This window comes from Electrona antarctica (assembly GCF_951216825.1).
Source record: "Electrona antarctica genome assembly, chromosome: 16".
Taxonomy (NCBI): Eukaryota; Metazoa; Chordata; class Actinopteri; order Myctophiformes; family Myctophidae; genus Electrona; species Electrona antarctica.
This window is the reverse complement of record NC_136797.1, coordinates 3,742,169-3,765,044: the sequence shown is the minus strand read 5'-3', so window position 1 is coordinate 3,765,044 and position 22,876 is coordinate 3,742,169. Positions and strand designations below refer to the sequence as shown.

The 22,876-nt window shown below is 47.8% G+C and overlaps 2 protein-coding genes across 6 annotated transcripts in view; one reads left to right on the top strand and one right to left on the bottom strand.

The window, feature by feature from the left end:
• cUnh2orf42 (chromosome Un C2orf42 homolog) overlaps positions 1-3,460 on the bottom strand; it is a 45,087-nt gene extending 41,627 nt beyond the window's left edge. For 3 of the 5 annotated variants that reach the window (XM_079524675.1, XM_079524678.1, XM_079524679.1), the window contains exon 1: positions 3,272-3,459. The gene's annotated coding sequence lies outside the window, so the exon portion shown is untranslated. Of the gene's footprint in view, positions 1-3,263 lie in introns of all 5 variants that reach the window. The other 2 variants (XM_079524676.1, XM_079524677.1) reach the window with 2 other exon arrangements.
• Positions 3,461-13,599: 10,139 nt separating this feature from the next.
• Positions 13,600-15,051, top strand: LOC306940288 (protein disulfide-isomerase A6-like; the record flags this gene model as incomplete). The annotated part of the gene is made up of 1 exon (XM_079525310.1): positions 13,600-15,051. The coding sequence occupies one exon, from the start codon at positions 13,600-13,602 to the stop codon at positions 15,049-15,051; it is 1,452 nt and encodes a 483-aa protein (XP_079381436.1).
• Positions 15,052-22,876: the final 7,825 nt, after the last annotated feature.

The window sequence follows — 22,876 nt, the reverse complement described above, 5'->3', positions numbered from 1 at the left end:
TGTGAATGCATGCGTACCTAAAGAAGGAAGTGGACTGTTTTTTTTTTAGAACGTGACATGATCTCTAGTCGACGAGCCAAGCGTCAACAAAAGAAACACAGACGCTGCACGAAGCGTAACACCAGCTCATTTCTCAACGCCGCCCGTCGCCGATCTACAAGCTCACAACGCGTCGCAGTGCGACGCGTTGTGAGCTTGCAGATCTGCTATGTTGAATCTGCTATACACGCAGCACCGCAGTACGCGCTGATCTTGGACTACACGTGGCTCTTGGGCTTTGCTTGGCATAGTTTCCAAAGTAAAACTAAATAATAATAATGCTAAAGTAGAATCCATTAAACTAATATCAAACACGACACTGGAGCACAGAACTGACTGACACAGTGAATAGCAGGCAGGCTGACAGTGACGTAGTATAACGGCAAAGAGCCAAAAGAGGCAATGCAATGCAGTGTCTGGATTTATTGGAGACAATGTCGCAGAGTTGATGGTCAGTGTCCGTGCGCACCAGTCATCAAGCACACCGCCATCTGGAGGATCAAAGTGTGTTATGCAAGTGTACCCGGGTGCGCTGTTGAATCTCGGGCAATGTGAATCATGGCCATCGGGGACCAGGCAACCGTATTCGGAAACGGTTCCAATGAAACGGATTCAGTCCCTCTCAGTGTGAATTGCCTATAAGAAGCAGAGTAGGCTACAGTACTGTATGCATGCATACCCTTAGGTCCCTTACCTACCTGGCAGGTTAAGCACCCAGATTAGCATTTCAATGCCTGATCTGCATGTGTACAAGGGGACAGGCAATGCGGTCCACCCCCCACCACCCCCGCCCCGGACAGTGAGGAAAACAGACGTGTTAAGGTGCCAGACTTGGATGGTTAGAGCGGCGCGATTACATACAAAGTCAATGCAAGACGAGAATTGCGCGAACGGGCGCGACCTGATGCGGCACAAACGGGACGAACCGAGGCGAATATATATTCAGGTCCAATTCCTCATGGGGGCCGAGATCCCTGGTCCAATTCCTCATGGGGGCCCTGGCCCCCCGGCCACCACAGACTCTACGTCACTGCTCGGGACCCCTGTCCCGCCCCCCTCCCCACCACCAATACAAACTGACTGCAAAAATAATCTTAATAATAGAGAAAATATATCATAAATAAATACTGAAACCAGATATAATCATTAAGGAAAGTGTATGCATGTACTCTGTGTACTATGTAAACTCTTCATTTCCATTTTCCAGCCATTCACTTGCAAAAAAAACACAAAAACTTTAAAATAATTTGGGGACCCCCCATTTGAAAATATATGCCAATTTAGGACCTAAGATTTTTACAGCTCTCTAGGAGTGCATTTTCATTTCAAGGACCCCCAGTTTGACATGCAACAGACCCCTAGGGGTCCCCGGACCCCACTTTGGGAACCACTGTATTGAAGGGGACCCCCAGGGGTCCTTGGGGTAGTTCCAGGGGGTCCCCAGCTAAATGCTAGTTTTGAACCAAATGGACCCTTATGGGTCTGTAACTCAGAGAGTGTACACATGGAACCAAACGGACCCTAACGGGTCCATTTGGTTCCATTCGTACACTCTCAGAGTTACATTAACATTGATTTTACAATATAAACCGGGGGTCCCAGAGATAGAAATTACATTAAATGGGGGTCTGTAGACTAATATGCATGTCAAACTGGGGGTGCTTGAAATTAAACGGTTTGAGAATCACTGCTAGAGCTGTAAAAACATTCTCTTATGGGGGTCCCTGGCATATCTTTTCAAATGGGGGTCCGCGGGGCTCATCAGTGTCTCAATTTGGGGGTCCTTGACATGAAAAAGTTTGGGAACACAGCAATACAGCCTCATATTATAATCCGTCAACAGTTATGTTGGGTTTAAATGAAATCAACATCCTATTTTGGTGTTTTAAGCATTATGTTATAGGATAGACCTAGAATGCCTGTGATCATTTAATTAACTTCGTAAATTTTCATGTATCATAGGCATAGAACCATTCCATCCGCTCCTGGTTGAATTCAATTATGTGCGGGATTAATGTGATAAATGCTCCGTTTGTACTCACCCATTAAATAATTCCAAAGACATGGAGTGAAATATGGTCCTCTAGTTTTATATCCATGTGAAAGTTCTGGCACAAAACGTGTATTTAGTCAATTATCTCCACTTTTTCAAGAGATGCACACGGACGTCTTTCTCTCCGGGCGAGGGGGGACCGGAATGATCGATGAACTGATTTTAGACGTCATCACCAATTGACAAGGGTAACACAAAAGTTTGGGTCACACAATTGGCAGGTGCCTTGCGATAGGTGCTGGGTAATTAATCACACCACCTGCCAATTGTGTGACCCAAACTTTTGTGTTTCCCTTGTCAATTGGTGATGACGTCTAAAATCAGTTCATCGATCATTCCAGTCCCCCCTCGCCCGGAGAGAAAGACGTCCGTGTGCATCTCTTGAAAAAGTGGAGATAATTGACTAAATACACGTTTTGTACCAGAACTTTCACATGGATATAAAACTAGAGGACCATATTTCACTCCAAGTCTTTGGAATTATTTAATGGGTGAGTACAAACGGAGCATTTATCACATTCAGGCCGCCCAGTTTACGTCCGACATGAAAGTAAGCGCGACCGTTCTATGGCTCTGTATGTGAAATACTGTATATACTGTATGTAACAACAGAGCCATTCTAGGGCTAGTTATAGGCCTACTTTAACTATTGAAAAATAGCAGATCTACAAGCTCATAGAGCGCGGAACCGAGTGCCGCGCGGCGCTCTATGAGCTTGTAGATCTGCTACTTTTTACAAAATCATGAAAATGTAGTGCAAATCTTTGAATATATATATATTCTTTCGGAGCGAACGTTTTTAACTCAAATCTTTGCTTCTGTGGGGGGGGGGGGGGGTCCCTGGAACAACATATTTTCAGATGGGAGTCCACAGCCAAATACAGATAATTCTGGGGGGTCCCGCTGGAACAACATCTTTTCAGATGGGAGTCCACGGCCCAAATACAGATAATTCTGGGGGGGGGGGGGTCCCTGGAACAACATATTCCCAGATGGGGGTCGTCGGCCAATTAGGCTACATATAGTTTGTGGGGGTCCTTGACATGAAAAAGTTTGAGAACCAGTGACATTTAGAAACATAGGGTTTTTCAGAAAACTGTCAGGATATTAATAGAAGACATTTGCAGAATCGTTCCCAGGTCTAAATCAAATGAGATATTATATTTTCCACCTGCTCACATTCAGACCGTGTCCTCCAGGCGTCAGAACCACAACTGGTCGCGTGTTGTGTTCCTCTGTCTTCAAACTGTCACCGGTAACAGCGTGATTCCACAACACGGCAGCTCTGCTCTCTCTCTCTCTCCTCTAGACCGACGCCATTCCTCCTTACATCCCGGCGCTGCACTGCGTCTGTAACGACACTCGCCATTGGCCGAGGGCGCGGTCACATGGGACAAGAGGGAGGAGGGGGAGGGGGGGGGGGGGTGCGGGCTGTGGGTGCTCTGAATGCTGGGAAATGGTGTTTGTTTTTAATATACTCCAATTTACTAGCAGCCAAATGCAACATTATTAACGACAGTCGACAACAACAAAACAACAACAATATTGAGTGAGTGAATATGTTAACAAACAAAAAAACATTAAAAAGATATAATAAAATAAAGTAAAAGATCCAAATGCTATGAGCTTGTAGATCGGCTGAATTTTCACTATTTCTGAGTTCTGACCATTGTTTTGAATTTTAAATTTGTATGCTAGCCCGGTGTTTTCACCAGGATGGGAGACTATTATTGGAGTGCTTAGCACAGCTGCCATTGGTAGAAACTATAAGCAGTGGTTTTCAACCATGGTCCGGGGACCACCGGAGGTCCTTGAGGGGGTTCCAGGTGGTCCCTATAGAGCGCCGCAGTCCCGCCCCCTTTCATGACGACGCCAGGCCCAGGAAATGATTCCCAATGCATTTTCCCCATAGACATTTCAAAACGTATTTATTTAAAGACCTTATAAGCCTCGTACAAAGCCAACTCGAGTCGTGACAAATCATGACAACAAACACAATATTTTGGACCAAACAAATAATTACAAAGAAGAAAAACAACAAAAAAAGTGTTGTAACCTGCCGTTTTTTTCTACTTTCTAATTCTTTGTTTGGCCCAAAACATTGTGTTTATTGTCATGATTTGTCACGACAAGAGTTGGCTTTGTCTGCGGCGTAAACGTCTTTAAATAAATACTTTCTGAAAAGTCTATGAGGAAAATGAACGGGGAATTATTTCCTGGGCCCTGGTAGGGGGCGGGACTGCGACGCTCTATAGCCTCGGAAACCCAGACGTTTTTAGGTGGTCCCCAGCTTGGAGAGATGGAAACCTTGAGAGCATATACAATGAAACCAAATGGACCCTCATGTTACGCTCTCAAGAGTAAAATTATTGTTAAACAACTACAAGAAGTCTACACAATAAGATAATGTAGAAGAATTGTTATTTTGATCAACGTTAGCCTGTTGTCTCTCATTGTGGACAAAAACAATAAAATATACTTTAGTTTTAGGTCTGAGAGGCTAAATGTCATCATGGCACGTGGCTTAAATGCAGAATAATTAAATAATGGACCTTGATTATTGAAAAAGGTTGAAAACCACTTACTTAAAGTAAACTTCTACTCGGTCTGTGTCTCATAGGACTGTGGGCAGTTCAGAAACCTGTCTGTCTCATAGGAGGGCTGTGGGCAGTTCAGAAACCTGTCTGTCTCATAGGAGGACTGTGGGCAGTTCAGAAACCTGTCTGTCTCATAGGAGGGCTGTGGGCAGTTCAGAAACCTGTCTGTCTCATAGGAGGACTGTGGGCAGTTCAGAAACCTGTCTGTCTCATAGGAGGACTGTGGGCAGTTCAGAAACCTGTCTGTCTCATAGGAGGGCTGTGGGCAGTTCAGAAACCTGTCTGTCTCATAGGAGGACTGTGGGCAGTTCAGAAACCTGTCTGTCTCATAGGAGGACTGTGGGCAGTTCAGAAACCTGTCTGTCTCATAGGAGGACTGTGGGCAGTTCAGAAACCTGTCTGTCTCATAGGAGGACTGTGGGCAGTTCAGAAACCTGTCTGTCTCATAGGAGGGCTGTGGGCAGTTCAGAAACCTGTCTGTCTCATAGGAGGACTGTGGGCAGTTCAGAAACCTGTCTGTCTCATAGGACTGTGGGCAGTTCAGAAACCTGTCTGTTTCATAGGACTGTGGGCAGTTCAGAAACCTGTCTGTCTCATAGGAGGACTGTGGGCAGTTCAGAAACCTGTCTGTCTCATAGGAGGGCTGTGGGCAGTTCAGAAACCTGTATGTCTCATAGGAGGGCTGTGGGCAGTTCAGAAACCTGTCTGTCTCATAGGAGGGCTGTGGGCAGTTCAGAAACCAGTCTGTCTCATAGGAGGGCTGTGGGCAGTTCAGAAACCTGTCTGTCTCATAGGACTGTGGGCAGTTCAGAAACCTGTCTGTCTCATAGGAGGGCTGTGGGCAGTTCAGAAACCAGTCTATCTCATAGGAGGGCTGTGGGCAGTTCAGAAACCTGTCTGTCTCATAGGAGGGCTGTGGGCAGTTCAGAAACCTGTCTGTCTCATAGGAGGGCTGTGGGCAGTTCAGAAACCAGTCTATCTCATAGGAGGGCTGTGGGCAGTTCAGAAACCTGTCTGTCTCATAGGAGGGCTGTGGGCAGTTCAGAAACCAGTCTATCTCATAGGAGGTCTGTGGGCAGTTCAGAAACCTGTCTGTCTCATAGGAGGGCTGTGGGCAGTTCAGAAACCAGTCTATCTCATAGGAGGGCTGTGGGCAGTTCAGAAACCTGTCTGTTTCATAGGAGGGCTGTGGGCAGTTCAGAAACCAGTCTATCTCATAGGAGGGCTGTGGGCAGTTCAGAAACCAGTCTATCTCATAGGAGGGCTGTGGGCAGTTCAGAAACCTGTCTGTCTCATAGGAGGGCTGTGGGCAGTTCAGAAACCAGTCTATCTCATAGGAGGGCTGTGGGCAGTTCAGAAACCTGTCTGTCTCATAGGAGGGCTGTGGGCAGTTCATAAACCAGTCTATCTCATAGGAGGACTGTGGGCAGTTCAGAAACCTGTCTGTCTCATAGGAGGACTGTGGGCAGTTCAGAAACCTGTCTGTCTCATAGGAGGGCTGTGGGCAGTTCAGAAACCTGTCTGTCTCATAGGAGGACTGTGGGCAGTTCAGAAACCTGTCTGTCTCATAGGAGGGCTGTGGGCAGTTCAGAAACCTGTCTGTCTCATAGGAGGACTGTGGGCAGTTCAGAAACCTGTCTGTCTCATAGGAGGACTGTGGGCAGTTCAGAAACCTGTCTGTCTCATAGGAGGGCTGTGGGCAGTTCAGAAACCTGTCTGTCTCATAGGAGGACTGTGGGCAGTTCAGAAACCTGTCTGTCTCATAGGAGGACTGTGGGCAGTTCAGAAACCTGTCTGTCTCATAGGAGGACTGTGGGCAGTTCAGAAACCTGTCTGTCTCATAGGAGGACTGTGGGCAGTTCAGAAACCTGTCTGTCTCATAGGAGGGCTGTGGGCAGTTCAGAAACCTGTCTGTCTCATAGGAGGACTGTGGGCAGTTCAGAAACCTGTCTGTCTCATAGGACTGTGGGCAGTTCAGAAACCTGTCTGTTTCATAGGACTGTGGGCAGTTCAGAAACCTGTCTGTCTCATAGGAGGACTGTGGGCAGTTCAGAAACCTGTCTGTCTCATAGGAGGGCTGTGGGCAGTTCAGAAACCTGTATGTCTCATAGGAGGGCTGTGGGCAGTTCAGAAACCTGTCTGTCTCATAGGAGGGCTGTGGGCAGTTCAGAAACCAGTCTGTCTCATAGGAGGGCTGTGGGCAGTTCAGAAACCTGTCTGTCTCATAGGACTGTGGGCAGTTCAGAAACCTGTCTGTCTCATAGGAGGGCTGTGGGCAGTTCAGAAACCAGTCTATCTCATAGGAGGGCTGTGGGCAGTTCAGAAACCTGTCTGTCTCATAGGAGGGCTGTGGGCAGTTCAGAAACCAGTCTGTCTCATAGGAGGGCTGTGGGCAGTTCAGAAACCTGTCTGTCTCATAGGAGGGCTGTGGGCAGTTCAGAAACCTGTCTGTCTCATAGGAGGGCTGTGGGCAGTTCAGAAACCAGTCTATCTCATAGGAGGGCTGTGGGCAGTTCAGAAACCTGTCTGTCTCATAGGAGGGCTGTGGGCAGTTCAGAAACCAGTCTATCTCATAGGAGGTCTGTGGGCAGTTCAGAAACCTGTCTGTCTCATAGGAGGGCTGTGGGCAGTTCAGAAACCAGTCTATCTCATAGGAGGGCTGTGGGCAGTTCAGAAACCTGTCTGTTTCATAGGAGGGCTGTGGGCAGTTCAGAAACCAGTCTATCTCATAGGAGGGCTGTGGGCAGTTCAGAAACCAGTCTATCTCATAGGAGGGCTGTGGGCAGTTCAGAAACCTGTCTGTCTCATAGGAGGGCTGTGGGCAGTTCAGAAACCAGTCTATCTCATAGGAGGGCTGTGGGCAGTTCAGAAACCTGTCTGTCTCATAGGAGGGCTGTGGGCAGTTCATAAACCAGTCTATCTCATAGGAGGACTGTGGGCAGTTCAGAAACCTGTCTGTCTCATAGGAGGACTGTGGGCAGTTCAGAAACCTGTCTGTCTCATAGGAGGGCTGTGGGCAGTTCAGAAACCAGTCTATCTCATAGGAGGACTGTGGGCAGTTCAGAAACCTGTCTGTCTCATAGGAGGACTGTGGGCAGTTCAGAAACCTGTCTGTCTCATAGGAGGGCTGTGGGCAGTTCAGAAACCTGTCTGTCTCATAGGAGGACTGTGGGCAGTTCAGAAACCTGTCTGTCTCATAGGAGGACTGTGGGCAGTTCAGAAACCTGTCTGTCTCATAGGAGGACTGTGGGCAGTTCAGAAACCTGTCTGTCTCATAGGAGGACTGTGGGCAGTTCAGAAACCTGTCTGTCTCATAGGAGGGCTGTGGGCAGTTCAGAAACCTGTCTGTCTCATAGGAGGACTGTGGGCAGTTCAGAAACCTGTCTGTCTCATAGGACTGTGGGCAGTTCAGAAACCTGTCTGTTTCATAGGACTGTGGGCAGTTCAGAAACCTGTCTGTCTCATAGGAGGACTGTGGGCAGTTCAGAAACCTGTCTGTCTCATAGGAGGGCTGTGGGCAGTTCAGAAACCTGTATGTCTCATAGGAGGGCTGTGGGCAGTTCAGAAACCTGTCTGTCTCATAGGAGGGCTGTGGGCAGTTCAGAAACCAGTCTGTCTCATAGGAGGGCTGTGGGCAGTTCAGAAACCTGTCTGTCTCATAGGACTGTGGGCAGTTCAGAAACCTGTCTGTCTCATAGGAGGGCTGTGGGCAGTTCAGAAACCAGTCTATCTCATAGGAGGGCTGTGGGCAGTTCAGAAACCTGTCTGTCTCATAGGAGGGCTGTGGGCAGTTCAGAAACCAGTCTGTCTCATAGGAGGGCTGTGGGCAGTTCAGAAACCTGTCTGTCTCATAGGAGGGCTGTGGGCAGTTCAGAAACCTGTCTGTCTCATAGGAGGGCTGTGGGCAGTTCAGAAACCAGTCTATCTCATAGGAGGGCTGTGGGCAGTTCAGAAACCTGTCTGTCTCATAGGAGGGCTGTGGGCAGTTCAGAAACCAGTCTATCTCATAGGAGGTCTGTGGGCAGTTCAGAAACCTGTCTGTCTCATAGGAGGGCTGTGGGCAGTTCAGAAACCAGTCTATCTCATAGGAGGGCTGTGGGCAGTTCAGAAACCTGTCTGTTTCATAGGAGGGCTGTGGGCAGTTCAGAAACCAGTCTATCTCATAGGAGGGCTGTGGGCAGTTCAGAAACCTGTCTGTCTCATAGGAGGGCTGTGGGCAGTTCAGAAACCAGTCTATCTCATAGGAGGTCTGTGGGCAGTTCAGAAACCTGTCTGTCTCATAGGAGGGCTGTGGGCAGTTCAGAAACCAGTCTATCTCATAGGAGGGCTGTGGGCAGTTCAGAAACCTGTCTGTTTCATAGGAGGGCTGTGGGCAGTTCAGAAACCAGTCTATCTCATAGGAGGGCTGTGGGCAGTTCAGAAACCAGTCTATCTCATAGGAGGGCTGTGGGCAGTTCAGAAACCTGTCTGTCTCATAGGAGGGCTGTGGGCAGTTCAGAAACCAGTCTATCTCATAGGAGGGCTGTGGGCAGTTCAGAAACCTGTCTGTCTCATAGGAGGGCTGTGGGCAGTTCATAAACCAGTCTATCTCATAGGAGGACTGTGGGCAGTTCAGAAACCTGTCTGTCTCATAGGAGGACTGTGGGCAGTTCAGAAACCTGTCTGTCTCATAGGAGGGCTGTGGGCAGTTCAGAAACCTGTCTGTCTCATAGGAGGACTGTGGGCAGTTCAGAAACCTGTCTGTCTCATAGGAGGGCTGTGGGCAGTTCAGAAACCTGTCTGTCTCATAGGAGGACTGTGGGCAGTTCAGAAACCTGTCTGTCTCATAGGAGGACTGTGGGCAGTTCAGAAACCTGTCTGTCTCATAGGAGGGCTGTGGGCAGTTCAGAAACCTGTCTGTCTCATAGGAGGACTGTGGGCAGTTCAGAAACCTGTCTGTCTCATAGGAGGACTGTGGGCAGTTCAGAAACCTGTCTGTCTCATAGGAGGACTGTGGGCAGTTCAGAAACCTGTCTGTCTCATAGGAGGACTGTGGGCAGTTCAGAAACCTGTCTGTCTCATAGGAGGGCTGTGGGCAGTTCAGAAACCTGTCTGTCTCATAGGAGGACTGTGGGCAGTTCAGAAACCTGTCTGTCTCATAGGACTGTGGGCAGTTCAGAAACCTGTCTGTTTCATAGGACTGTGGGCAGTTCAGAAACCTGTCTGTCTCATAGGAGGACTGTGGGCAGTTCAGAAACCTGTCTGTCTCATAGGAGGGCTGTGGGCAGTTCAGAAACCTGTATGTCTCATAGGAGGGCTGTGGGCAGTTCAGAAACCTGTCTGTCTCATAGGAGGGCTGTGGGCAGTTCAGAAACCAGTCTGTCTCATAGGAGGGCTGTGGGCAGTTCAGAAACCTGTCTGTCTCATAGGACTGTGGGCAGTTCAGAAACCTGTCTGTCTCATAGGAGGGCTGTGGGCAGTTCAGAAACCAGTCTATCTCATAGGAGGGCTGTGGGCAGTTCAGAAACCTGTCTGTCTCATAGGAGGGCTGTGGGCAGTTCAGAAACCAGTCTGTCTCATAGGAGGGCTGTGGGCAGTTCAGAAACCTGTCTGTCTCATAGGAGGGCTGTGGGCAGTTCAGAAACCTGTCTGTCTCATAGGAGGGCTGTGGGCAGTTCAGAAACCAGTCTATCTCATAGGAGGGCTGTGGGCAGTTCAGAAACCTGTCTGTCTCATAGGAGGGCTGTGGGCAGTTCAGAAACCAGTCTATCTCATAGGAGGTCTGTGGGCAGTTCAGAAACCTGTCTGTCTCATAGGAGGGCTGTGGGCAGTTCAGAAACCAGTCTATCTCATAGGAGGGCTGTGGGCAGTTCAGAAACCTGTCTGTTTCATAGGAGGGCTGTGGGCAGTTCAGAAACCAGTCTATCTCATAGGAGGGCTGTGGGCAGTTCAGAAACCAGTCTATCTCATAGGAGGGCTGTGGGCAGTTCAGAAACCTGTCTGTCTCATAGGAGGGCTGTGGGCAGTTCAGAAACCAGTCTATCTCATAGGAGGGCTGTGGGCAGTTCAGAAACCTGTCTGTCTCATAGGAGGGCTGTGGGCAGTTCATAAACCAGTCTATCTCATAGGAGGACTGTGGGCAGTTCAGAAACCTGTCTGTCTCATAGGAGGACTGTGGGCAGTTCAGAAACCTGTCTGTCTCATAGGAGGGCTGTGGGCAGTTCAGAAACCAGTCTATCTCATAGGAGGACTGTGGGCAGTTCAGAAACCTGTCTGTCTCATAGGAGGACTGTGGGCAGTTCAGAAACCTGTCTGTCTCATAGGAGGGCTGTGGGCAGTTCAGAAACCTGTCTGTCTCATAGGAGGACTGTGGGCAGTTCAGAAACCTGTCTGTCTCATAGGAGGACTGTGGGCAGTTCAGAAACCTGTCTGTCTCATAGGAGGACTGTGGGCAGTTCAGAAACCTGTCTGTCTCATAGGAGGACTGTGGGCAGTTCAGAAACCTGTCTGTCTCATAGGAGGGCTGTGGGCAGTTCAGAAACCTGTCTGTCTCATAGGAGGACTGTGGGCAGTTCAGAAACCTGTCTGTCTCATAGGACTGTGGGCAGTTCAGAAACCTGTCTGTTTCATAGGACTGTGGGCAGTTCAGAAACCTGTCTGTCTCATAGGAGGACTGTGGGCAGTTCAGAAACCTGTCTGTCTCATAGGAGGGCTGTGGGCAGTTCAGAAACCTGTATGTCTCATAGGAGGGCTGTGGGCAGTTCAGAAACCTGTCTGTCTCATAGGAGGGCTGTGGGCAGTTCAGAAACCAGTCTGTCTCATAGGAGGGCTGTGGGCAGTTCAGAAACCTGTCTGTCTCATAGGACTGTGGGCAGTTCAGAAACCTGTCTGTCTCATAGGAGGGCTGTGGGCAGTTCAGAAACCAGTCTATCTCATAGGAGGGCTGTGGGCAGTTCAGAAACCTGTCTGTCTCATAGGAGGGCTGTGGGCAGTTCAGAAACCAGTCTGTCTCATAGGAGGGCTGTGGGCAGTTCAGAAACCTGTCTGTCTCATAGGAGGGCTGTGGGCAGTTCAGAAACCTGTCTGTCTCATAGGAGGGCTGTGGGCAGTTCAGAAACCAGTCTATCTCATAGGAGGGCTGTGGGCAGTTCAGAAACCTGTCTGTCTCATAGGAGGGCTGTGGGCAGTTCAGAAACCAGTCTATCTCATAGGAGGTCTGTGGGCAGTTCAGAAACCTGTCTGTCTCATAGGAGGGCTGTGGGCAGTTCAGAAACCAGTCTATCTCATAGGAGGGCTGTGGGCAGTTCAGAAACCTGTCTGTTTCATAGGAGGGCTGTGGGCAGTTCAGAAACCAGTCTATCTCATAGGAGGGCTGTGGGCAGTTCAGAAACCAGTCTATCTCATAGGAGGGCTGTGGGCAGTTCAGAAACCTGTCTGTCTCATAGGAGGGCTGTGGGCAGTTCAGAAACCAGTCTATCTCATAGGAGGGCTGTGGGCAGTTCAGAAACCTGTCTGTCTCATAGGAGGGCTGTGGGCAGTTCATAAACCAGTCTATCTCATAGGAGGACTGTGGGCAGTTCAGAAACCTGTCTGTCTCATAGGAGGGCTGTGGGCAGTTCAGAAACCTGTCTGTCTCATAGGAGGGCTGTGGGCAGTTCAGAAACCAGTCTATCTCATAGGAGGGCTGTGGGCAGTTCAGAAACCTGTCTGTCTCATAGGAGGGCTGTGGGCAGTTCAGAAACCAGTCTGTCTCATAGGAGGGCTGTGGGCAGTTCAGAAACCTGTCTGTCTCATAGGAGGGCTGTGGGCAGTTCAGAAACCAGTCTATCTCATAGGAGGGCTGTGGGCAGTTCAGAAACCTGTCTGTCTCATAGGAGGGCTGTGGGCAGTTCAGAAACCAGTCTATCTCATAGGAGGGCTGTGGGCAGTTCAGAAACCAGTCTATCTCATAGGAGGGCTGTGGGCAGTTCAGAAACCTGTCTGTGTCTCATAGGAGGGTTGTGGGCAGTTCAGAAACCTGGCTGTCTCATAGGAGGGCTGTGGGCAGTTCAGAAACCTGTCTGTGTCTCATGGGAGGTCTGTGGGCAGTTCAGAAACCTGTTTGTGTCTCATAGGAGGGCTGTGGGCAGTTCAGAAACCTGTCTGTGTCTCATAGGAGGGCTGTGGGCAGTTCAGAAACCTGTCTGTGTCTCTTAAAAAATATTAAGTAAAAAAAGAAAACGTAAGTGCTATATCACTGACAAATGTTTTCTTAAGTCTCAGTCTAAGGAGTTTTCCTTCATTTGTTTTTCCCACACACAGAAACACACATCTGTGCCGGGACAACGCTCCACACGTCCCAAACTCTTCTCCCTTCTGGCTCCAAAACTATGGAATGCACTTCCCATCACAGTCAGAACTGCAGCCTCGCTCCCAATCTTCCGCCGTAGTCTGAAAACCCACCTCTTCAGACTCCACCATGGCCCGTAGCACTTGCCCTAGCCTAGCCCCTTAGATAGCACATTATGTAGACTTAGATAGTATTTTAAACAGACTTATAGCTTGTTACGTAGACAGCTCTAGAATTGCACTTTATGTAGTCATAGCACTTTATAGTACACATGTATAATATATTATAGTATAGTATGTATAGTTTACATAGATACTCCACTGTTACGTTCTTAGTTTACGCATGATTCATGATAACTACTTTTTATATATGTGATGTATGCCATGCTTTTGTTATTGCTCAATGTAAATCGCTCTGGATTAAGAGCGTCTGCTAAATGCCTAAATTGTAAATTGTAAATTGTAGTATCCATATTTGGCAGTCCATATATTACATCATGACTGTCATCATCAGGCTGTCTATACTTTATAAGCAGTATGCCACGCTTCTCGCTGGCGTAGTTTTCTAAGAGCTCCGGTATTTAGAAACAGATCGTAATAACCATGAGACGCAGCGTGTTGCTGTGGGTGTGGCTCTGTGCAGCGCTCGCGCTGCTGACGACGGCCCGAGGAGCGTTCTACTCCTCCAGCGACCACGTGGTCGAGCTCGACCCCTCCAACTTCGAGCGCGAGGTGACGCAGAGCGACGCCCTGTGGCTGGTGGAGTTCTACGCGCCGTGGTGCGGCCACTGCCAGAGGCTGACCCCCGAGTGGAAGCGGGCGGCGGCCGCCCTGAGGGGCGTGGCCAAGGTGGGTGCCGTGGACGGCGAGCGGCACGGGGCCCTGGCCGAGCGCTACGGCGTCAAGGGCTTCCCCGACATCAAGGTCTTCGGCGCCGACAAGAGCGCGCCGCCGGAGGACTACCGGGGCGGCCGGGGGAGCCGGGACATCGCCGACGCGGCCCTGAGCGCCGTCCGAGCCCTGGTGAAGGACAGGCTCGCCGGCGACGGCGGGAAATCCACTGGATCTAAAGGCTCCGGAGGAGGATCTAAAGGAGGATCTAAAAGCTCCGGTCGGTCTGGCGGAGCATCCGGAAGCAGCAGCAAGAATTCGGACGTGGTGGAGCTCACCGACGGCAACTTTGACCAGCTGGTGCTGCAGGGAGGAGGAGGAGGAGGCGACGGGGTGGACGTGTGGATGGTGGAGTTCTTCGCGCCCTGGTGCGGACACTGCAAGAGCCTGGAGCCCGAGTGGGCGGCGGCGGCCACGGCTGCCAGGGAGCGGACGGGAGGCAAGGTCCGCCTGGGAGCCGTGGACGCCACGGTCCACCGGGGCCTCGCCGGCCGCTACGCCATCAGCGGCTTCCCCACCATCAAGATCTTCCGCCGCGGCGGCGACGACGGGAAGCCGACCGAGCCGCCGGAGGACTACCAGGGCGGCCGGTCACGCGGCGAGATCGCGGCGAAGGCCGAGGAGCTGTTCGCGGAAACGCCGCCGCCGCCTGAGCCGCTGCAGGAGATCCTGGGCGAGGACGTGTTCGGGAAGGCGTGCGGAGGCGAGCGCCAGCTGTGCGTGGTGGCCGTCCTCCCGCACGTCCTGGACTCAGGCGCCGCCGGCAGGAACGCTTACCTGGAGCTGGTGAGGAAGTCCGCGGCGAAGCAGCACCACCACCGGAGGGCGGCGGCGGCGTGGGGCTGGCTGTGGGCCGAGGCCGGTGCCCAGCCCGACCTGGAGGCGGCGCTGGGCGTGGGGAGCCTCGGCTACCCCGTCATGGCCGCCGTCAACGCGCGCAAGGCGAGGGCGGCCGTGCTGCGCGGATCCTTCGGCGAGAGCGGCATCGGAGAGTTCCTGGCGGAGCTGTCCGTCGCGGGCCGCGGCGGCGGCGGATCGGCCTCCGCTGCGGCCCCGGTCACAGGATTCACCGTACCCAAGATCCACAAGGTGGAGGCCTGGGACGGGAAGGACGGACAGCTCCCCCTAGTGGAGGAATACGACCTGAGCAACGTGGAGCTGTGAGACGAAGGGGGATGGGTTTCACTAGACAGGAATGTGCAGAGAGGGGACAGGGGATGACATCTTTGAGGGGAGATAGCCCCTCCTATATGTCCAGCTTTTCGTGTATGTGCACACACTTTGTAACCTGACTCAGATTGCGGCAGTATTGAGTTCACCAGTTCCCTCCTGCCTGCATGCATCTGGGCTCTCTCAAGCAGAAACCATGAACCCGGAAGCAGCGGGACAAAAATCTGATATCTCACTTCACACGGGTGTGATTTTCTTTTTACATTTAACTCGTAATAACACTTTGTTTTTCCTCCCAAGGCCAAAAGGCTGCCTTTTACACCAACTTGACGTGGAAATTCATGATTTGAGGCATTTTGTTCCAAAAGTCCACCGCATAACAGGCAGGCCTGTGAAAAGGTTGGGATTTATTCCTCTGCCTAGTAGGAAAGTATGTGAGAAAATTTCACGTGAATTGAAAACTGCGTTCATTATCTGAGGCATTTTGTCATCCTCCAAACTTTGGAAGCCAATTAATGGTAGTCTTGGTCACATGATCTATGTGATATATGTAAAATGTGAAAAATACAGGTCAAAGGTTTTTCCTTTTTATTTTAATTATTTTTGAGTGGTGCAACCACTCCAAGGAACAGCAATGTCCGTGACGTTCAACTATGTGTGTGACTATGTTTGTGTGTGACGTTAATGAGCACCAGTACCAATGAGTACCAAAAGTGGCGCTGTTGTGCCAGAAACAGGGAGAGAGAGATAGTTCTGCACTGTTGCCTGCTAATGAGAGAGAGAGAGAGAGAGAGAGAGAGAGAGAGAGAGAGAGAGAGAGAGAGAGAGAGAGAGAGAGAGAGAGAGAGAGAGAGAGAGAGAGGGGGGGGTGATTTGCACCACTCAGTTCACACGGGTGTTATTTTTTATTATATTTTTAAGGGGCGCCCCTTCTATAAACAGCTTTTGTCCCCACACGTCTCAGGACTTGCCGTTGACAATGAACGGGGAATTCAGGTCAAATGTTCGCTAAATCTTGTCACCTCAGAAGTAGGGATGATGCAGGTTCAAGTGGTTCAATGTGAAGTATGAAGTTAACTAGAGAAACAGTTGGATGGCACTTACACCCGCCTTCTAATGAGAGCGCAAAATCTGTCTTGGAAGAGCCACCCATCGACTGATCTAATATACGGAAACCTTCCCCGTGTTTCTTCACTAGTCTGATCCAGAAGAACACAGTTTGCCGGCCACTGCTACAGAGCTGACAATGAGGTTATATCTTCCCTTCTTCTCTGGAGTCCTGCATCAAAGCAGACCAGAGGTAGAAAACTGTCGTTCCCTGACGTCATCGCTATAGGGACACAGGCATCAGTAAGCAGGAACTGGGGATGGCAATGAAGGACCGGGAAGTCTGGCGTAATATTGTGAAATCCACGATATCGACCGCGGTCGAAAAATGATGATGGAAATGTAACAGATATTCTGATATTACGTTTTTCCTCATAGTGCATTAATTAAGCTGATTGAAGCAAGAATTGTGCCAATGTAGCAGCAAACAATAATTAATGACCTCTACTAGGGATGTGCCGATGAGACATTTTAGCTGATATCCGATATAATGAATTGCTGTTATGGCCGATAACCGATATTACCGATGTCGATATGATCTCATTCTGTGTTGAAAAATTATAATAATTTTGTCCATTCTGAAAAATACATGTAACAGGGTGTCTGCACTGCAGGCTTAGGCAAGACAGATTTAACTTAAATGCCTTTATATTTAATACTGTGAGCTTGTAGATCTGTTCAAGCTGTTACTTTGGGCTTGTTTATCTGTAAAGACAAGACCGATTAATGGGACTGATTGATTCATCGAACCAATGATAATCTAAAAACAACTAAAATCGGCCGATATAACGATGTGTTTGCCGATTAAGCTCCCATCACTAACCTCTACGGGTCAAAAGTTGAATAAGAAGTGAACAGGAAACATCCAAGAAGCTTATCATATTCTACATCATTTTAATACATCACAGATGAACAATGTGCAATGATATGGCTGTCTGCTGCAGGTACATACGTACGTCATGTAAGCACAATACCCTGTTATGACAAAGAACGACACAAAGTGCACGAATACATTAATATTCAATTCAACGGTGTCACGTCGCTGTACAGCAGTGGTTCCCAAACAATGGCTACTAGGGTCCCTTTTTATTTTTTTGGACACGCAATTATTTTTTTCACGGGTCATGGCTTGTGAGTGAATAGGTTATAACTTTGAATTAATAAAAAACAATAATAAGACAATTGTTTGTATTATATTTTTTAAAACAAATCAGAACCTACAATTATTTTCAAATGTTAAAAAAATAATTTCAGAAATATGACAAAGAAATAAAAGAAAAATAAAATCTGTTGTGTGCTTGTAGATCTGCTATTTTCACAATTTTAGAAATGTGTTTATGTTAAGTTTGGATCCCGGGTAGATACCATCTTTTGGGTCTCGGCCGAAACGGTTCTGAAATCAGTGCTGTACAGGAAGTGCTAAATGTGTTCTTATGAGGACAAATGCAACAACAGAATGTTAAGCTTATATTCAAAGTATTCACCCATGGAACATATTAAAGGGATTGTGACATTAAAAAAAAAAGTTTAATTTAATTATTCTTTTTAATGTTTTCTGAGCTCAAATGCACCCAAAAAACCTGAACTTTTAACATTCAGTACATTTTCTGTGGTCTGGGGGGTTTTCTGACTCAAACAAGTGCTCTGATTTGATCCTGCTGTTTGTGAGCCTGCAAATCCCATATATGTCAATGGGATTTTCACCGTTTTCACCGTTTTGCCCGTTTTCATTGCAGCTCAAAAGGCTTCCAAACCCCAGAGAAAACTCCAGACCACAGAAATGTTCAAAGTTCAGGTTTTTTTATGTAATTGAGGTCATAACACCTAAAAAAATAAAAAATAAATGAAAATTAATGTCATGAAACCTTTACGTATTTAGGTACCTTTAGTCATAATGGTTTTTAAAAAAGTGACCCATGCATCACATTGAAATGCAGCAAACGTTAATGTAAACATACTAGAAACACAGTGCACACGCACACGGGAGCACACACACTTTACTCACTCACACACTCACGCACACACAATAAACCAATTTCTCTACAGTTATTTGGCACCACATTTTAGCATAGTACAAATTACAACTTGCAACACACATCATTATATTATCATCATTGTACGGAGGTAAGGTTTCATTTTGGCACAATACAAGAATAGATAGTCCAGGTTATACAAAACGTCATGAAGTATAAGTCTGCTAATTTCACGTGTGGCGTTTTCCAATTAATGTACGACAATTTTTCACGACATATAGGAACGCTTTTCAATCGATTTCATAGATGTGAATTAAGGGCCGATTCATACTCCTATTTTACCGCTGTTTCGGCACTGTAGTGCCGAAATGATTTCGGCTCGTCAGAAATTTGCAGTAGCACCGAAGAGTATGAATCGGCCCTAAGTCAGTGAATTTGCAGAACCACCACTGACTTATTCTATTTCCTATGATTGTAATGTTTGTCGCACGGCCGTGTCGCTTGTAGATCCTCTATCATCGGCGAGCGACAAAATATAAAACTGAGTTGATACTGTCGCGCGACGAGACGTGGCACCTACCAAGATCACAACGTGAGTTATTGTAGGGTGACCAGATGAGACGTGGCACCTACCAAGCTCACAACGTGAGTTATTGTAGGGTGACCAGATGAGACGTGGCACCTACCAAGCTCACAACGTGAGTTATTGTAGGGTGACCAGATGCGTGGGACAGTCCACCTACCAAGCTCACAACGTGAGTTATTGTAGGGTGACCAGATGCGTGGGACAGACGTGGCACCTACCAAGCTCACAACGTGAGTTATTGTAGGGTGACCAGATGCGTGGGACAGACGTGGCACCTACCAAGCTCACAACGTGAGTTATTGTAGGGTGACCAGATGAGACGTGGCACCTACCAAGCTCACAACGTGAGTTATTGTAGGGTGACCAGATGCGTGGGACAGACGTGGCACCTACCAAGCTCACAACGTGAGTTATTGTAGGGTGACCAGATGCGTGGGACAGACGTGGCACCTACCAAGCTCACAACGTGAGTTATTGTAGGGTGACCAGATGAGACGTGGCACCTACCAAGCTCACAACGTGAGTTATTGTAGGGTGACCAGATGAGACGTGGCACCTACCAAGCTCACAACGTGAGTTATTGTAGGGTGACCAGATGCGTGGGACAGTCCCTCATTTCCAAGACTTTTCAGGCGTCCCACAAATTGAGACCGTGTCCCATATTGTGACTGGCAGGCAATTGCATCAGTGTTCAAATGCCCTAATAGTTTAGTCCCCTAATTCTTGGCCTTCTGTTGTAAAGCTCTCTCATTGTCTCTTCCTGCAAGATGTGTTTTAAGCCTGTTAAAATAGCATGAAAATAGAAATAAAGCATGATTTTAAAACAAAATGTGAGACACCAGAGGATTTTATAAATGATAGCCAATAGGCCTATGGTCGAATATGACATCAAGGCATTTAATAGCAACTCAAGTAGTAAGTTGCTAACCCGGTACTCCAGTATCGCCCCATCCCACTTGTCCCACACAAGCAATACTTCTGTCCCTCAAATGAACAGTTTGTATCCATGGGCAGAGTTAATGGGGGTGCAGGGGGGGCGCCCCCGGGGGGTCGCGACCCACAGGTTGAGAACCCCTGCTTTAAGAGACCGGCATCACTATGGTTACAAATCTGCGACGTGAGTTGTTGTGACTCTTATGTACATGCTGCTGTGTTGTTATCCTGCCGAAGCTTTTCAGTAAACTTTACTATTTTGATTATAATCATTGTGTGGACATTCGAGACATATTACAAAGATGCCCCCGCCAGCCCGCCCCTCTGCAATGAACTAGCCTACTTATTTACGCAGTTTTCTAAAGTGCACTATAAGGAAACACTGACAGCAATCAGGTAAATAAACAAACTTGCAGGATTGCAGTGTTCTGTCAATGCCGGTTGTTGTTGTAACTTCTGGCTTCTGACTGTAGTTTGTAATCATCTCTCTTATCATGAAATGATGACTCGCTCTACGGCTGTAGTGTGTGTGTGTGTGTGTGTGTGTGTGTGTGTGTGTGTGTGTGTGTGTGTGTGTGTGTGTGTGCTGTACTACCTAAATAACTCATTTAGGTAGTACAGCGTGCGTGCAGGTTTCCTTCCCAATGTTTCGCACCCCCTGGGGTCAAGTTCAAGCTACGCCCATGTTTGTATCTGGTCACCCTACTTATGGGACACATGGCAAGCTCGTAGGTCTGCTATTGTTGTCGCGCAACAAAGTGCGAACCGCAGTGGCGTGCACAGATAGACACTAGGGGGTGCTAGAGCACCCCCTGCCCTTTTGGCAATGTGCCCTTTTCAAAAATAGCAGACCTACAAGCTTGTAGATCTGCTATTTTTCAATAGCTAAAGCATAACATAATGCTAACACCAAAAGGGATTCCCACCCAAAATAGATTAAGGCAACCGGCCGGTTCCACGCGCTGCACAAGGTGCCCTTTTTTAACTTGAGCACCTGCCCCTCTAAATGTCTGTGCACGCCACTGGTGAACCGGCCTTAAGAGGCCATGTCCACAAAAAGCGTTTGGGAAAAAAGGTCTCCTCAGTATACGGGATGCTAGGGTTCAAGTGCACAACAATTTGGCGACCCCCCCCCCCCCCTGTAGTAACTCTGAGGACCCCGGCCCTTCTAGGCTATTTTGCGCTAATCAACCATGATGACACGGGCGTCGACAAAACGTGACGTCCAAAGCGCTCCAACTCCTCCTCCGCCCACAAAGCGCTTTCCGAGCTCCGTACTCTTGTCTAGCTCTGTATTTTCTGTTCTCCGTTGTAGTAACGGAAACCTCCGGGGAAGTCGGGGCTTCCTGGGGCTCCCCCCCCCCCCACTACAGACGCTGACGGGGTTTCAGTGGTTTTCAATCAGACTCATAGGGCAGTCTTAAGTACCAGGTCTTATGACTTAACTTAAGACCTGGAGGTGTGGTCAATGCTGTTTGGCCACTCAGAATAGCCAAATGGCATTGATCACGCCTCATGGTCTTAAGTTAAGTAATAAGACTTGGTACTTAAGACACGCATAATACTGCCCATAGTTACTACAGACGCTGACGGGGTGTCAGTGGTTTCAATCAGACTCATAGTTACTACAGACGCTGACGGGGTGTCAGTGGTTTCAATCAGACTCATAGTTACTCAAAAAACAAGCAATTATTAAAGCACCGTGTTTTTTTTTTTCTTCATTTTTTTTTTAAAAACAAACGTCAAAATGGGCGACAAATCTCGTCGTCAGACAATAACAGGTCATTGTGGGTTAATATAATATATATATATATAGGCCTATATATATATATATAAACACAAGTTGAACATGAACTATGTAATGTAAATATCCTTCAAGGCAAGGTGTCACGGTCGGTCAAAAAAAACCAACGTGACAAAAACAAGACAGAAAGCGCCATTATTCTTATAATTATTGCACTGACATTAAATAGCTGAGTCGGTTGTTTCAGTCGACTGAGCCGGTTGTTTCAGTCGACTGAGTCGGTTGTTTCAGTCGACTGAGTCGGTTGTTTCAGTCGACTGAGTCGGTTGTTTCAGTCGACTGAGTCGGTTGTTTCAGTCGACTGGGTCGGTTGTTTCAGTCGACTGGGCTGCACTGGCCTGTTCAAACCATCCTGGCAAACAAGTGAAAAAAACTAAAAAAACAAGCGGTCATATATAAATATATATAATTAATAAGGTATTCGATAATACTAATACTTCATTATAACACGTTGTGTATGCTAACGTCAATATATTAAATATTCCACCTTTATGATATAAAATGTACATATTTATAAACTGCTATGAATATAGCTATAGATATATAGATATATAGGCATCTGCTTCCATTATTTGTCTTTAATTGACGCAGTGCGAGGTATAACATAATTGTATATAACTATCATATTATTACTTGTATCTATTCAAACAAATAGAAATAAATGCGTTCACGGTTGGCCTAAAACAGTGGCTCCCAACCTATTGGATTTGTTTTTATGTGAAAGAAGCTGAGTCCCCCCCCCCCCACACACACACACACAGACGTGCGTGCATGCTCACATGCAAATGCGTGTGTGAAAGTAACCCACGCACGCGCGCACACACGCACACACACACACACACACACACACACACAGCCAAATAGAATCAAATAAACAAACAAACAAACAAACACATAAACACATAAATAAATAAATAAATAAATAAATAAATAAATAAATAAATAAATAAATAAATAAATAAATAAATAAATAAACAAACAAACAAATAAACAAATCAGGAAATCTCACTACAGGTCACGAGTGTGACGCTTTGAGGTTGTAGATCGGCTACTTTGATATTATTATTTTATTTTTAATTTTGTTTTACTATTTGCCCAAAATAGTGAATAATTAATTTGTGTAAAATGTTAGAATAGCTCCAAAGGGACAGGGGCCTCACCCCCCAGCCCCCCACACATAAATGGTAAATGGTGCATTTATAGAGCGCCTTTATCCAAGGCGCTTTACATAGATTGTGCATTACATTCACCCATTCACACACACATTCATACACCGATTGCGGCGGAAGCCATGCAAGGTACCAACCAGCACATCGGCAGCAATTTGGGGTTCAGTGTCTTGCTCAGAGACACTTCGACATGTAGACAGGAGGAGGAGCCGGGATTCGAACCGCCGGCCCAAGGATCATTGGACGA